The 15,648-nt window shown below is 49.9% G+C and overlaps 1 protein-coding gene across 1 annotated transcript in view; it reads right to left on the bottom strand.

Moving 5' to 3' along the window:
* Positions 1-15,648, bottom strand: part of MARCO (macrophage receptor with collagenous structure) — a 32,390-nt gene that overhangs the window by 8,282 nt on the left and 8,460 nt on the right. Inside the window, exons 2-8 of the mRNA XM_068544010.1 lie at positions 11,538-11,639; positions 10,511-10,663; positions 9,092-9,136; positions 4,495-4,593; positions 4,352-4,387; positions 3,754-3,852; positions 3,598-3,660 (exon numbers count right to left, since the gene is read on the bottom strand). Of these exons, the coding sequence (XP_068400111.1) occupies positions 3,598-3,660; positions 3,754-3,852; positions 4,352-4,387; positions 4,495-4,593; positions 9,092-9,136; positions 10,511-10,663; positions 11,538-11,639 (597 nt within the window). The remainder of the gene's footprint in view (positions 1-3,597; positions 3,661-3,753; positions 3,853-4,351; positions 4,388-4,494; positions 4,594-9,091; positions 9,137-10,510; positions 10,664-11,537; positions 11,640-15,648) is intronic.

Here is a 15,648-nt window from a genome sequence, read left to right as displayed (position 1 = left end):
AAAATTCATTTTGTTGTGGATTTTTTTTTTTTTGCAATTTTTTTCCCCAAAGTCAAATGATTTTGCAATCGTTTGAAAGATCAAAGGTTAGGAAAAACTAAGTTTTGGGGGTTTGATAAAACCCTGTTTTATGAGTGGTGAAGGAAACTACCATTACAGAAAGTTCTTCTCGGTGATAATGTTCTACTTAAATAGACTATGCAGTCTATCTTCCCAACAGAATGGAAGGAGTCTCCTCTTCGCCATCTTTATCTTTAATCTTTCTCAAGGGGTGTGAACGTGGGGAAATGCTCCACCGGAATGGGTTGGAGTGTGGTTAGTGAGCGTTCACAACAGCAGGAAGATTTGGTGACTAAGCTAGGATTTACCCATCTACTGTGGGGTGAGAGGTGCGGGCAATTCTGATTTCTCTGAGTCCTATACTCTATGTTATTCTACACAACAAAATTTAGAAAAGCACAATTTTGGAATCAGACTTTGGGATTAACTCCTGGACTCAGTGTATATTAACTGTGAGACCCTGCAGAAAGGTTTTACCTTCTGGGAGCCTTTGCTTCCTCAGTTGTAAGGTAGGGATGATGAAACTCAGCTGTGTGGATGAACTAAGATCACGGGAGGAAAGGCCCAAACACAGTGCCTGGCTTGGAGGATTCATTAGTACTAAACAGCCCTCTTACTTTTGGTAATTAATGCACAATAACGAGATCTAGCTGTTACCTAGGCTGAGCCAAGGCGCCAGAATTTCTCTGTTTTCATCCCATACTGCTAGATATTCTCTTGTGAGATTAATGATTTTATTTACAAAATGGGAAACACATCAGTTTGAAAAACTGGCTTGATATAATCAAAAGTGAACCAACACGTCAGTACTTCTAGTTTGGGGAATACCAACATCCTGACATTGACAAGTATGCATTGTCTACCATGATGAGATGGTCTGGCTCCCACTCACCACCCACTCTTCCTTCTCCCACTTCAGAATCTGACCTTTCCAAAAGTTCATTAACCTCTGACTTCAGGATGAAATACAGCCCTGGCTACAACTAGCCAGTTTCTGGTCCTAAGGGAATTCCCTCCTGAGATGTCCATGTAGACCATCAGCTACTTGATCAAGACAAACATTTGGGTTTGAGCGGGAAACATATGCAATTTGGAATTTGTTGTAATCATCACACGCCCCAAATTGAAACTATAATTCACATGTTTACTTGGGCAGCCGGAATTAAGGAATAACCCTTAGAATTTGCCTGGTTGGTATTTACCACTAGGCCTGATTGATGGAGGTTCCCATAAACGTGCTCACCAAATATGCAGGGACTCTATAATGGAGTTAAAGTGATTCCCAGACAGTTGGCCAAAAGTGTCTGTAGGATCTTAGGTAAATAACAAAGAGCCATAACAGGGCCTGAGAGCTCCATGTTTCCTTCTAAGAGTGGAAGAAGCTGCTGCAGCTTCTGCCCTGATCCTTCTGGGACTTGGGTACAGGGAGAAGATACGCTCATCGGAGTGCCCTGATGGGGGTGGGGGAGGGCTCAGGCTGCCCGCAGAGGAAGGCAGCATCACAGAGTATGATGGATGAGGCCCCAAGCTTTGCGTCAGGCAGGCCTGGGTTCCAACCCTGGCTGCATCTCCTACTGTGAAGCAGCACTAACAAGAGTGTTTTTTCCATTGGGCTGTCATGAAAATGCTCGTTGTCAGGAGCTGCTCTTATTATGCAAACCCTCCCAGGATGCAGAGCGCAGGCAAGATTCTCCACCTTCAGTGGGAGACACAGGCTTAGGGGCCTGGGGAGTGGGTGCAGCGCCCCTTGTGGGTAAAATCATGTTTTGTCACCCATACTCTTGCTTAGTCAAGAATCACTAGTCCGGCAGTGGTGGGGTCGGGTGGCGGGGCTCCCAGTTTATAACTGAGGGAGAAGAGCCAACATATCCATGAAGCCAAGCAGAAAACTCAGTGGTAAGACAGCCTCAGGCCTCAGAGCCAGGCACCCTAAGATCTGGAGTCAGGGAAGATGGAAGCATAAAATCAGAGAGAGGCAGCCAGTTAATCGGGATCACCTGACCACCACACCCAGATGGAACCTTCTGGAAGGCGAGACTTGCTGGTGGCCTTCGGGTGGCATTTATATGGCATCAGGTAGCAGAGCCCCTGCCTGCACTGACCCACCATCTGTGAAAAGGAAATCAGCTCCGAGGCTGGATGGTTTGGAAGGCCATGGTTATAGGAGTTGCTTGTGCCAGGGCTCCTGACAACCGTCAGGGAAACTCCAAAGGTCAAAGACCCAGAGGCCAAGGCTCAGGAGGTGGCATGGCCCAGCTCTCTGGCCAGAGCTCCTGAGCCTCTACCACATCCTAGACCTGGACTCCAGGGACACCCACCTACAGAGCCCTCCCTCACCCTCCAAGACTTCACCTGCTCGGTTCCCTCTCTCTGGACTCGCCTACCTCTCCCCACATGGCTAAGCTCTACTCATTCTCCAAGACTCAGCTCCAGCTCTTCCATCACTCCTGCACTGCCTACCTTTTGCTAACCCCACCAGGGGCCACTGTGAACTTGAAGGATTTGGGTCAAGTCGCATTTGTTTAAAAAAAGCAATCCGTTGACCACTTGTTCAATGAAAACTGAGAGGGCTTGCCCCTGGTGTAGGTTTCTAACATGTAGGTTCTGGGGTGAAGGCATCCGGGGTGTCTAACTCCAGTATGACCTTCTGCCCTGGCAGTGACTGTCCACAGACATCCTTGGAAGATACACAGCCCTTTCTCACAACCCTGCACTGGCCACAATACCTCCTGGCCTGCACCTGGCTTTCTAAATGGCATGTGGCACTTCTCCATGCAAAACCCACAGCACAGTGTGCCTGACACCACCTGGCAACAGGCCATCTACCTCTCTCCTGCACCAGCCTGCACATCTGAAGGCGGGAGCCTGGTCTTATGCATCATGGGGGTCCAGCACCTAACACAGTGGACCGGACTTTCTAGACCATCGTAGGTGCCTGGACTTACTTAGCGACTAGAAAAAGCACAGTTCTTTATAAAGTAGACCGCATTGGTATGATGGTTTATAACCTAGACTAAATTGGCGTTAACAGTTTATAACCTTGACTAGGTTGGCACGATGGCTTATGAACTAGTCTCTGTGAGTTGGGTAACTGTGGGTCATTCCTCTCAGCCTGAGCCCCCCTGGGAGAATGTGCAAGAAGGGTTTCTCGACAGCTGTTGTCCAAATCCAGAGCCCTGACCCTTGGGCCCCCACCACAGGTCAGTGGGGGAGAGAGGGCGCTACGAGCACGGCTGGAATGTAGGCCAGGAGACAGTGCGGCCGAGGTGCCCCCTGCTCTCCTCTTGGACAGTGGAGGTTTGGTCATGGCATTCAAAGCCTCTCAGCGACTCTGGGCGGAGGAAAACAGCCCCAGGGCCTTGGACTCAAAGGGTTCTGGCAGAGGAAAGTGCCCTTTTTAATCCGGGTGCGTCAGGGGCCAGAACACAGGAGACCCTCTGCCTGCTTCTGGTGGGCCTGCTGAGAGGTAGTCCTCCTCTCTGTCCTTCCTGGACCCCCAGCAACTCCACCTGCCCGCCTACCCACGCCCTCTGTTACCTGTGTCCCCCTTGCTTCCTTTCACACCTTCGGCTCCTGGACTCCCGGGCCTCCCTGATGGTCCTGGACAACAGATGTCATGGAGGGTGTAAGGTCTGGGCTGGGTGGACCTTCAGACATCACTCCCCACGCCCAACACAGGACCCAGGACCTCACCTATTGGCCCAGTGGGACCAGCGCTGCCAGGCTCACCCTTGGCACCCGGGGATCCCACAGCTCCTGGAAAGCCTGGAAGACCCTTCGCTCCAGGTTGTCCTGAAAGTGAAGTCATGAATGAATGAAAGGCTGGGAGTGGTTGGCAGAGGGCCTGGCTGACTACCCCTTCAACACACCTCTTCTCTGCAGTGGCACTTGCATCTCTTAACACCTTACATGTTCCCTGGGCAGCTTAAACTCTAGCAGCCTTGAACTAGCCCTGTTAGTGGGAGGAAAATTACAGACTCAGCAATTTATTCATTTTTTCCATTCACTGCTGCAGAGTTTGAGGTTTACGGACTTACTAGGAACTCTGGGTGTGAGCAACCTGCTTCATACCCCTGGGTGGCAGGGTGGAATGAAGCTCTAAAACAGAATATCAGTTAGGCCTGCCCTCCAAAGCTGCTCTGTTCCTCTTAGGACAGGCCAGGTTTTACAAAACCCCAGAGGCTCTGGGTTAACACTACAATGAAATAAGACATAGTAGAGTCAGGTCCTGAACTTGACTTTGCCCAGGGACAGCGATAGCTGGAATGATGCCGATTCCCACAACTCTTACCTTGATCTCCTTTGAGTCCAGGAATTCCAGCCACACCTAAAATACAGAAGGACTTTTAGGGATTTTTTTTCCCTCTAGCTCAGCCCGCCGGACAAACAGGGGAATACCCATAAGACAACAGACCTGACTGTGCAGACTCCTACCTGGGGAACCGGGCATCCCTGAGTCACCTTTAGACCCCCGGGCTCCAGGGGGTCCCATGACCCCCATGTCTCCTTTCATGCCCACGTCCCCCTTTCTTCCTGAAAGACCAAGGGATTGTAGTCAGACATGGGAGGAGGGCAAACCCGGCTGCCACATCCATCTCTGACACATCCTGTCCCACCCAAATGCCAAACGCAGACTCCTTGAACTCCTACTTGGTGCCCAGAAGTGGAAGATACAATGGCTGCCCTCAGGGAGCACACCACCTTGCCCAGAGACCGGACATAAACTCATGAAAAATGGATGAGGTGACCTGGCCTGGCTGATGGGCAGCGGAAGGTCCCAGAAGCTGGGCTCTCAGGGCCCTGGTTAGTGACCTGGTCCCTGGAGGAGGGACCACAGCCCAGGCTCACCCAGCACTGCCTGGTTTATTTCAGTGTGTGAATTTGGGGAATTATTTTTTCAAACTTCCCAAACTGAAATCTGAATATTCCAGAAAGCAGATCCCAGGTGCTGAGAACAGAAGCTTCGAGGCACTGATGGAGAGGAAAACATTGCAGCAGCACTTATCCCCCTGGCGGTTCAGAGCCTGGCTTTCCTGGTGGCCAAGGGTTTCAGAGTTCCCACTTGTCATCAGCATTCCAGGCTCGCCCCAGTCTGTCCTCTCCTGGTCCTCCGTGTCTCCCTCTCCTTTCTGCCACTGCTCAGCGCATAGCAATCGAGGGAGGGTCCTCCCCAGGCAGGGCTCGGCAACCCCTGCCCAAACCTGCCAGCCGCCCCGCACAGGGCCTGCGCATCGGGACCCACTGGCTTAGGAAGCCGGTCAGGTCCCACCATCAGCAGAGTTCCACCCCAAGCAACTCCCTCAGGGGCTGGGACCAGCTTGTTGGGATGGAATTTGGTTAAAGGGCTCCATTCCATTATTTTCATGATTTCAGAGCTGGAGAGGACTCAGAAGGGAGCCAGCCTCCTCTCTAGTGATTTAGGAAAAGTAGACAAAGTGGTCTGGAGTGGAGGGAAAGAAGCAATTGTCATACAGAACTCTCTGGGTCTAAGGTCTGAGTGACATTAGGTGCAAGGCTTGGGAATTAGCTTCTTTGAGACGGTTTGGATACTTGAAGAATAATTATTCCTTGATGGAAGACAGAAGAGCCATAAAGAACATGTTTACAATTGAAGTCCCTTACGACAGACTCAGGTGCAAACAGCAAACGAGTTTTTGGTCATTCAGAGCATCCACGTGAGTGGAAGGGCCAAATGGCACTTCTTAAACGAGGCTAGGAATTATTTCCCTGGAGGAATTTGCTGGTGCCCTATTGCTCTGGGCCAGCCAGGGCCATCATGCTAAGACAATTGTGTGGCTTTATGAGGTTTCTTTCTTTCTTTTTCTTTTTTCTTTTTTTGGCTGCCTCACGCAGCTTGCGAGATCTTAGTTCCCCGACCAGGGACTGAACGCAGGCCCTCTGCAGTGAGAGCACGGAGTCCTAACCACTGGACCGCCAGGGGATTCCCTGTATGAGGTCTGGGCCTGAGTCTGTATTGCTATGACTTCCGTGTCTCCATCAAAGGTTACAACCTTGGGAAGCAAAGTAGTACCGGTGAAAGCACCAGAGTCTGGCGGTGCCTGAGGAATCACAGCTGCATCTGACTTCAGAACCCGCCCATCGTCACAGCTAAAGGAGGAGTGAGGGAAATAGATGTGTCCGCTGGAACCTTGTCTGTGGCTTTACCCATCTGCTGGGACAAAGAGCAGAAAACCTCAGTACCGCTAGGGCGGGTCCCACTTGGTCCGCTAGCCCCGTCCGCTGGCAGTGGATTGGGCAAGCAGTGGGTAAGAGACATCTGGTGATCTTGGGAAAAGAAATTTGGGAAGAGGAGGGGTAGGTCAGAGTCCTGATTTCTGAAGAAGTGAAACTGATCATTTCCCCTCGTCAGCCACATTGCTTCCAAGCCCGAGTCTGGGCGTGGCAGTGGGTGAGAGTGGGATGGGAAGCAGTGTAGCTCAGACTCCGCAGGCCAAAGTCTGGCTGTCATCCCCTCTCTGGGGCTGGCAGGGTCACCTTGAGAAAGTCTGGGCCATAGAGAAATGCGGAGGGCCACCTCTGGAATCATCCTCACAGGTCAACTGTCCAACCACCTGCCTGGTGCAAGGATCCCCCTTCAGTCCCACCGAGGAAAATTCTGCAGCCCCTCTCCCCCACCCCCACATCTGCCCATTTCATCGTGCGGCAGCCCAAGTCTTAACTCTTTGTTCCTCCCTTACATCAGCACAATTGGTTCTCCAGAAACCTTTGCCCGTTGGCCTCCATTCTTCTGCGGGGTACCACTGAGAGCAAGTCTATTTTCTCTTCCTCAGGAACCTTTCTAATATTTGAGGATGGCTGACACATCCCTGTAAGGGCTCCCTCTTCCTGATGGCAAGCACCCTCAGTTTCTTCTAATGTAAGTATTTCCTACACGCCAGGTACAGTAACACAATCTTCTGTCTTATATTCCTGTTGTAATCAATCCTCATTGAAGGTTGCTATTATTATCCCCCTTTTGTAGGTGGGATAAAATGAGGCTTGGAGAGGTTACACAGCTAGAGCCGTATTAGAACCCAGATCTGTGTGATCTTGGAACTGAAGTCCTTCCCTTTCTACTTTACAGGATCACTAACACTACCTACCATGTAGCAGAGTTTGAACACATGATCTCCAACCCTGATAGCTGTCCTGCAAAGCATGTATAATTTAATTATTATTATTTTAATGGAATGGCCATTCTTTGCTGAAAGGAAGAAGTTAAACCTCAACAGGCCAAGGAACGTGTCTAGTTACACAGGTGACCAGGCACAGAGCAGGGATGGCAACCAAGCCTACCGGCGCCACAGCCTCATTCCCCTGCTGCACCCAGAGCCACCCCGAGGGCGGTCCCTTGGGAGGCCCAGAGACCAGGAGCGCGAGGTGCTCAGTCACAGCCGGAGCGCTCGGGCCGTGCTCCTCAGAGCCTGTCCCCTACATGTCCAGGGTCAGAATCCTCCACGATCTCTAAAACACAGACCTGCCTTTTAAACAAGCACCTCAAATGCTTCTTATCCATGACCTTGACCTTGACCGTGACCTTGAGACGCACTACTCTAGAGAGAGCGCTGGCCATCAAGGGAAGATTCTGGATGCTTAAAGTCCTCCTTCTGGAATCAGCCCCTTTGCCCTCCATGCCAGTGTTCTCCCCTCCTTCCCCAGGCCCACCTCAGGCCCCATTTCGGCCCCTCACCTTCTTCTCCTCTGAGCTCCCAGCACTGCCTGCGTCCCCGCTTGCCACAAGTTGTACCTGGCAGGAAATTCTTCCCCCTCTCACTTTGCTCTTGGCTTTCCCATTCCTGTCCTTTGCTCACCTGGACAAAAGGGACCACAGCTGTGCCCCTGGGATGCCTGGTGACGCAACACCCTCTGAGTGACCCTGCCCCACTCTGGCTCTGAAAGTTGAGTGAGCGTGTGTGAGTGGGTCTGTGGCTGGGTGGTGAGTGCGTGTGAGCGCATGTGTGGGCAGGTATGCATGTGAGTGTATGTGCACATGTGAGCCCGTGCACGAGTATGCTGGTGCATGGGTGACTGTGTTGCATAAATGTGCGTGCACACGTGTGTGTTCGAGTGCCTGTGTGTGTCCCTAAACTCTCCTCCTACTCATCCTCCCCCTGCAAAGCTCCCCGGAAAAACCCTGCCGGTGACCTAGGACACTAGGCTGTTTGGGATTCCCCCTTCTCTTAAAGTCCTTCCAAAAATTAGTTACTCGAAAAAGAGTTTCCCTTTATCAAGTTTCCCTTCTGTAATCGGTGGTGTTTTTCATTCTGTCTCAGTGGCCTGGAGGCTGAGAGGATCTTGGTTTGTTTATTTCCCCCTTTCTTGCAAATCCTCTCATTCTGCTTTTTTCTCTAGTAACGTTTGTCTTTGCATCTTTACCACTCCTCAGCCTCAACCCCTCCAGGCATTGGCGGTTTGAGAGCCTAAGTGAAGGGCAGAGTGAACCGTAACAGCGATGGAGCCCCCCCCCCCACCGCCTCCGGGGGCAGCCAAGCCCTCGCGTTCTCTGACCCAGCTATGCCGTGGCCATTTGTAAGGCCGCTGGGCAGGTTAAGGCCACAACCTAAAAGGGAGAGACAATCATGTGCTTTGAATCGTTATTTTAACCTCCTAGTAACCCTCTGAGGCACTCTTATCCCCACTGTACAGACAAAGAAACTGAGACTCAGAAAAGGTAAGGGAATGCTCCCGAAGTCACAGAGCCAGTCTATGGTGAAGGCAGATGTGTCAGACTCTGGAGTCTGGACCAAAGAGCTTGGCTCTCCCCAGAGATGCTCACAGGCTTGTACTCTGAGCACCAAGGAGGGGCTTGGAGTGTCCACACCCCTCCAGCCACGCCTAGGTGTCTTCCCCGGGATGCAGGCACTTCCCAGTAACCCGGCCCAGCTAGGGTCTCACTTCAGGTGACCTCCCTCACGTACAGACCCCACTGGGTGTTCAGACTCCGGGGACGGCGTGTGTGCCTGCGGTCCCCTGCAGCCGCTCCGAGACAGCCTTCTGTGCATGCTGGAGCACACACCCAGCCCCTGCTCACCTGCCTCTCCCTTGATTCCTGGCGGGCCTCGGGGTCCTGGGGGGCCTGGAAAGGAGAAGGAATTCAGAACGTAGCCTGGACAAAGAGGAGGAAAAGGATTATGGGGCCGGTAGACAGAGGCAGGTTTCTGCAGCTCCGTCTCATCCGGGGCCGCCTTCTCCGCTGGTGGCCCTGGCAGACGGGGGAGGCGAGGTACACCCTTGGGCCCCTTTGGACTTGGAAGACTTGAGGAGAAGGAGCAGAGGCGCCAATGCCCCAGCCAGCAAGGTGGGGTGACAATGCCACTCACATCATCCTTCACTTAGCAAGTGTCACTGAGCACCGAGGACCAGCCAAACTGTGTGGGAGGAAGACAAGGAAAGACGGAGCTCCTTCCTACAAGGAGCTCATGGCCCAACAAGCAAACGCAGCTGTGCAGATGGTGATTCCCGGGGGAGGCTGAGTTCGAGCGGCAGCACTGCCGCTTTAGCTGGGTGACCCTGGGCACACCCTCTCATTGTGTGGCTCATCGGCTTTCTCATCAGTGAAATGGGGCTCCTATACCAGTTACGCAGGGCTGTCCTGAGGCCGCCACGTGGAGACCAGCACGGAAAGCACACCCACGCTCTGATAAATGGTACCCATCACCGCTGCCACTTACGTCAGGTCTCTCCCTTGCCAGGGCTGCTCTGTGGACCAGAGCCTCCCAAGGGCTCGGGTGGCCGGGACAGGGCTCCTTGTCTTGTCTTGGTCCATTCTGGTTGCTATAACAACACACCACAGACCGGGGTGGGAGGAGCTTAGACATCAGAAATTCACTTCTCCCACTTCTGGAGGCTGGAAGCCCAAGATCAGGGGCCGGCCCGGTCGGGTTCTGGGGAAGGTCTTCTTCTGTGCTGCAGACTGCAGCCTCTCGCTGTGTCCTCACACGGTGGGAGGAGCCAGGGCTCTCTCCTCTATAAGGACAGGCCCGCTGTCCTCTCCCCTCGAAGGTCCAGGCACTGGCCAGACTGGCTTGGTGCCCACTGTTACTCTCTCCAGCCACAGACCAGTACGAGTTTGCTGCTTGGGAGTGGTCCTGGAAATCGCCCTGGGCTCTGTCCTGCACACTCCGGGTCAGTCTGAGGGCTCCGTGACTCAGACCTGGCCTTCGGCTGGTTGCTGCAGACCTTGGCTCTTGGAGATCACACTCGTTTGGACAGCGTCCTCGGTTCCTAGGTCCCTGACCCCACTGTCTCCCGGAGAGCTGTCTGCAGCCACCCAGGGTGCCTGTAACTTCATGACCTCCCCATATGGCCTTCACCCCCTGTCTTGGCCTCCACGCTCTCATACGAGGCCAGAGAAAGGAATTCAGGTCCAAAGGCCCCTTGGTCTGCACACGAGCCGCTCCCCCTTTCCCGTCCTCTCTGGGGAGTCCCAGCCCAGGGGGGAGGGGCCAACCTGGGATCCGAGTAAAGTTGTCCACCCGTCGTAGTAGGTGCTCCTGCCTGGTGTGGACGCGGGCGAGCTGGGCCTGCAGGAAATGCTCGGAGACCAGCGTTTGATTGTTGTAGGGCATCTCCAGGGCCCGGAGCTGCTTCTGCAGATTCAGAACTGGACACCCCACCGCCACGCCTGCAGCATCCTTTTAGGGACTTTATTAAAGCCCGAGGCACTTGAGCATAACCCTGACATTCTGTGTCATATGTGCATAACTCTGCGTCCTGAATAGGTAAGCACGTGTTTTAGTGTACCGTGAGGACCTAGAGTGAGCACACAGAACTTTATCTGTATCTTGCACACGTGCACTCCACACTCAGATATGACGTTACACGTCCACAGAACATACCTACACCCTGTGTAACCACTGCATCCACAAACAACCTGCATGCAGTTAGGAGATTTGTGCATGCTTGGACATGAAAGCGTGGCCACTAATATGCTGATCCGGCCTAATCATGTGTGACTTTCATATGCGTGTGACGTGTGCTTATGACAACTGGCCACACGGCATTCTTGAGTGACTTCACTATCGGCTGATGGAATTGCTTCATGACCTAACCATTTGGATTGGGAGCACTTTGAAAGTCAAATCATGTTAAAATGAAACACTCTGATCAACAAAGCTGCCTCCCATTGAGAGGCAGGGAATCCCTGACGCGAGATGCACAAGGCACATCCTTGTGAGATCACTGCATCTTTCACTGCTTCAGACACACACAGCCTCACACATGTGGTCCCTCTCTCTCTCCCTCCCTCCCTCCCTCTTGCTCTCTCTCTCACACACACAGACACGCATGCAACGCGCACTCCCCTTCCTGCTTCCCCCTCTTCTCCCCCCACCATTCAGACCACCCAGGGACTGAGAACTCTCTCCCAGCAGATAGGCAGCAGTGGCCCCAAGGGCTCTCCTGTGAACCTGAGCCTTGTGTCGGGCCGGGCCACACTGTCACCCCAGGAGGGACCAGACAGGACCCAGATGCTTTACCTTGCACCACCAGTAGCCCAGCACCTGCGGTGAGTAGAATCAGGTAGATGACCAGCAGGACCATGAAGCAGTTTATCCCATTTCTCTTCTTGGGCTTTGGATCTGAAACACAACCCAGGCAGACAGCAGCTGCTGCAGAGGGCAGAGAGCAGGGGCCCCCAGCCTGTGCCCGAATCCCCTCCGTATGGGCAGGGGGCTGCCCATGAGGTCCCACGAGGGGAAAGACACAAAGGCCCACGACCCCCAAATCTTCCCCTTGATCCTCCTTCTTGCCACAAGGCAAGAAGTGCCATTGTCAGCCCCTCATTTGTGTGGCTGGGCAAAAAACCCCCCGTGCACACATCCTTAGCTGGAAGAGGGCAGTCCGCAGTCAGCCTTGCTCACCGTCGAAGCCCCAGCACGGAACCTGCCACAGGGGTCACTCAATAGATGTACATCAGAGAAATTGATGAATTAACATATTTCAATTTCAAAATTCTGGGAGGAGGATGATTGCTCCTGTTTTATAAACAATGAGTGGGGTTTGGAACAGTTGAAAAACCTGTTAGGTTGTAAGACGACATCTGGAAATCACGTCCAGGCCTTTGTTTTCTTTTTAATTACAAAGGTAAAACGTGCTTAATATAATTTATCAAACAATATGGAGAGCATTTCAAGGATTAATAATCTTATAATTAATCCCCTGAGGTCCTAACCTGCTGAGGTAAGCTTTGTTAGCATTCTGGGGTGTGGCCTTCCTTCCATCTCCCCTTCCTCTCAGAAACTTACAAACTCATATCCTCCTAGATAGACTTGTTTTTTTTTTTTTTTAATTTTACTCTAATGATACCATGTTACAATTACATATTACAGTACATATCAATTAGAGCACATGTGCTTTCTGCAGTGAAGGATTTTTCCATGGACTTCCCTCTAGTTTTCTCAGTAGAGAGAGATTTAACTGTTCTCTTTAACAGTTGCCTCGTATTCCTTAAAGACACGTGGTTGTGCTCAGTCTAGCACAGGGCGTTCCCGCCACCCCCACGTACCCCTGGAGTCTAGGTCCACACAGCAGCCTGAGTGAGTTCTCCAACACACAACCTGCTCCAGTCACTCCCTTGCCTTCAGCCTTCAGCTCACTGCCCTCAGGACAGACAGCTCCCCTGCTGGTTCATACAGCCTGGCCTCCAGCCAGCTCTCCTATGGCCACACTTCCATACCTCACCTCCCCGCTGACACTGACCAATGGTCAGGCCAGACCACTGTGGTTACACCCTTGTGACTTCAGGCAGAATATCTCCTCTGAATACCCAACCTCCCTTCCTTCTTTCTGCATAACTAACTCTTACTCATCCTTTGGAAGCACAGTAGATCTTTTCCTGCTCCAAGATAGATTCTCAGACTCCCCTCGGCTGGGTGGGACTTCGCTCTGCTTCCCCGCATCACTGTGTGTTTATCCACTGTGGACCTGAGCACCTGAACTGTATATATGTTTCAGTCTCCTCCACATGGCCTGGAAGTTTCTTAGGCTGCGTTCCAGCACCAACATGGTATGCTGGAAAGATGGTGATGGGCTAGATGAATGGATGAATGAGTGGTTTGGGTGCTGAACGTGTACAGAGTTGAACATTTTGAAGTGTTGGGAGAGCATCAGGAATGCAACTTAGGACCTCAGGTGTCCATATAGTCATGATGGTGAGGATGGGTAACATACAGAGGAAGCCTCACATTTAATAGAAGATGGTGGATGGTGAATGCAATCTCATAGACAGCAACCAAACATGATGAAACATAGCATGTGATGGGAATAGAAAGATAAATTATGCTTCAGAGACACAGGTACCGTAGAGGTCAGAGGTGGAGGTGAAGGCCAGCACGGAAGATACAGATATTTTCAAATTACATGGTAGGACCATGGTGCAATGCATTTGAGTAAGGATGATGAGGGGAAAAACAGACATGGTAGTGTGATGGGAGTAGTTCAAGCCCAGAACGCTTTTTAATTCAGAGCTATCACCTGGCATAGAGGCAAGGTATTATAGAAACTGGGAATTTCAAATCTGTGAGCTTTGTCTAACTCACTCTATACAAAGCAGAGGATCTGATAAATTCTTTACCCTTACATTGATCATTTCATCTCTTAGTGGTTAGAATAAACTGTCAAGGAAATATCTGCTCTGGTTTGGGGTTGACCAATGAGCAAGAGTTGCTTGAGATGAGAGAATGAAAATTCAAAAAAAAAAAAAAAAAAAAGCTTCAGGTGAATAAGAATGAGCTTACCTGGAGTAGACTATGGTTAGTCTGGGTGGAGATTTTAGGGAAGCAGGTTTTAGAAATTTGACAGCTCTATTGTCTAACTCACAGTGAAAATATGGCTCCAGAGAGAAATAAAATTTCATTTCCATAAAATTTCAATTCTAAAATTTTAGAAATTTGACAGCTGTATTGTCTGACTCACAGTGAAAATATGGCTCCAGAGAGAAATAAAACTTCAATTCCATAAAAGAGCGCAGTGAAGAAAAAAGGCTGCACACAAATTTTAGGGTTCCCAGGCCTTCCATCTCCCAACCCCTCACCAAGTGGCAGAAGATGGCTTGGTAGGTGTACTTCTCTCCTACTGTAACACTAGTGGAGATCAAGTGGGAGCCCCTCTCCCCACACCCCCAGCACTGGGCTACTGGTGAGGCCCAGGGAAGTGGTCTCTGCCCTGTGGGTTTGAGGTCTCCCACCCTCTACTTAGTAGCACTGAGCAATGTAGAGCAGTGTCCTCTGCCCCTGCAGGGAGCACCAGCAGGGGGCAAGAACACCAATAACACAGGGAACAAAGCAGACTAGAATAGCATGGTCAGGGCTCTGAAAATTAAATTGTGATTGGAACCATAGCCCACAAAATGAGCCAGAATCTATCTAATAAATCTAAATAGTTTATGTAAGAAGCCTAAACCTAAAATCATTGAGATGACACAAATGTTGGAATTATTCAATGAGGATTTTAAAGCAGCCATCACAAAAATGCTTTAATGAGTAATTACATATAAAACTTTTTTTAAATGTCACAAAATAGAAGATATATAAAAGAACCAAATGGAAATTGTATAATTTCAAAACACAAAAAAATTTTTTTAAACCTCACCACATTGGCTCAATAGTGTAATAAATATGACAAAGGAAAGAATCACTGATTCTTTCAGTGACTGATAGATAGAACTAAATGATAGAACAATAGAAATTGCCCAATCTGATAAACAGAGAAAATCATCAACAAAAACAACAACAAATAAACAGAGCCTATGAGACGGGTGGGTCAATAAAAAAGAAAAAAATAACACATAATACTTATATCATTGAAGTCCCAGAAAAAGTGTGAAGCTGAAAAAATAATCAAAGAAATAATGGTAGCTGAAAATTTCTCAAATTTGGGGAAAGGCATAAACCTACAGATCCAAGAAGTTGAGCAAATCCCAAACATGGTACATTCAAAGAAATCCATACCAAGACACATAGGTAAAAATCTGAAAAATCTAGACATAAAGAAAATTAAAAGTCTGAAGAAAAAGAAAAAAATTTGAAAGCAGCCAGAGAGAAATGACACATTGCCTATAAAGTTATACCAATTTGGAATGTCAGCAGATTTTTCATCTGAAACCATGGAGATCAGCTAGAAGTAGCACAATATTTTTTGTGTGCTGAAAGAAATGAATTGTCAACCATGAATGCATCCTTTAGCAATGTATGGGAAATAGAGATTCTCAGATGAAGGAAAACTAATAGAAGTTATTGCTAGTAAACCTACATTTAAAGAATGGCTAAAGGAAGTTCTTCAAATAGAATGTTAATGATAGTAGGAGAAGGCTTGGCACTTCCGAAAGGAAGAACAAGAAAAAGGAAAGAAGAATGGGTAAAATACAGGGCTATATATTAGACCATACTTCTCCTCATGATTTTTAAAAATCGTATTTGATGGTTGAAACAAAAAATTATGATGCTGTCTGATGTGGTTCTCAGTGTATGCAGAGGAAATACCTCAGACAATTCATTTTAAATAGTGAAGATAATAAAAGGACATAAATGGAAATAAGATTTCTACACTTTACTCAAAGTGGTAAAATGATACCAGTAGACTGTGATATGT

The sequence above is a fragment of the Eschrichtius robustus genome, chromosome 5, assembly GCF_028021215.1.
Source record: "Eschrichtius robustus isolate mEscRob2 chromosome 5, mEscRob2.pri, whole genome shotgun sequence".
Lineage (NCBI taxonomy): Eukaryota > Metazoa > Chordata > Mammalia > Artiodactyla > Eschrichtiidae > Eschrichtius > Eschrichtius robustus.
This window is presented reverse-complemented; position numbering and strand designations above follow the sequence as displayed.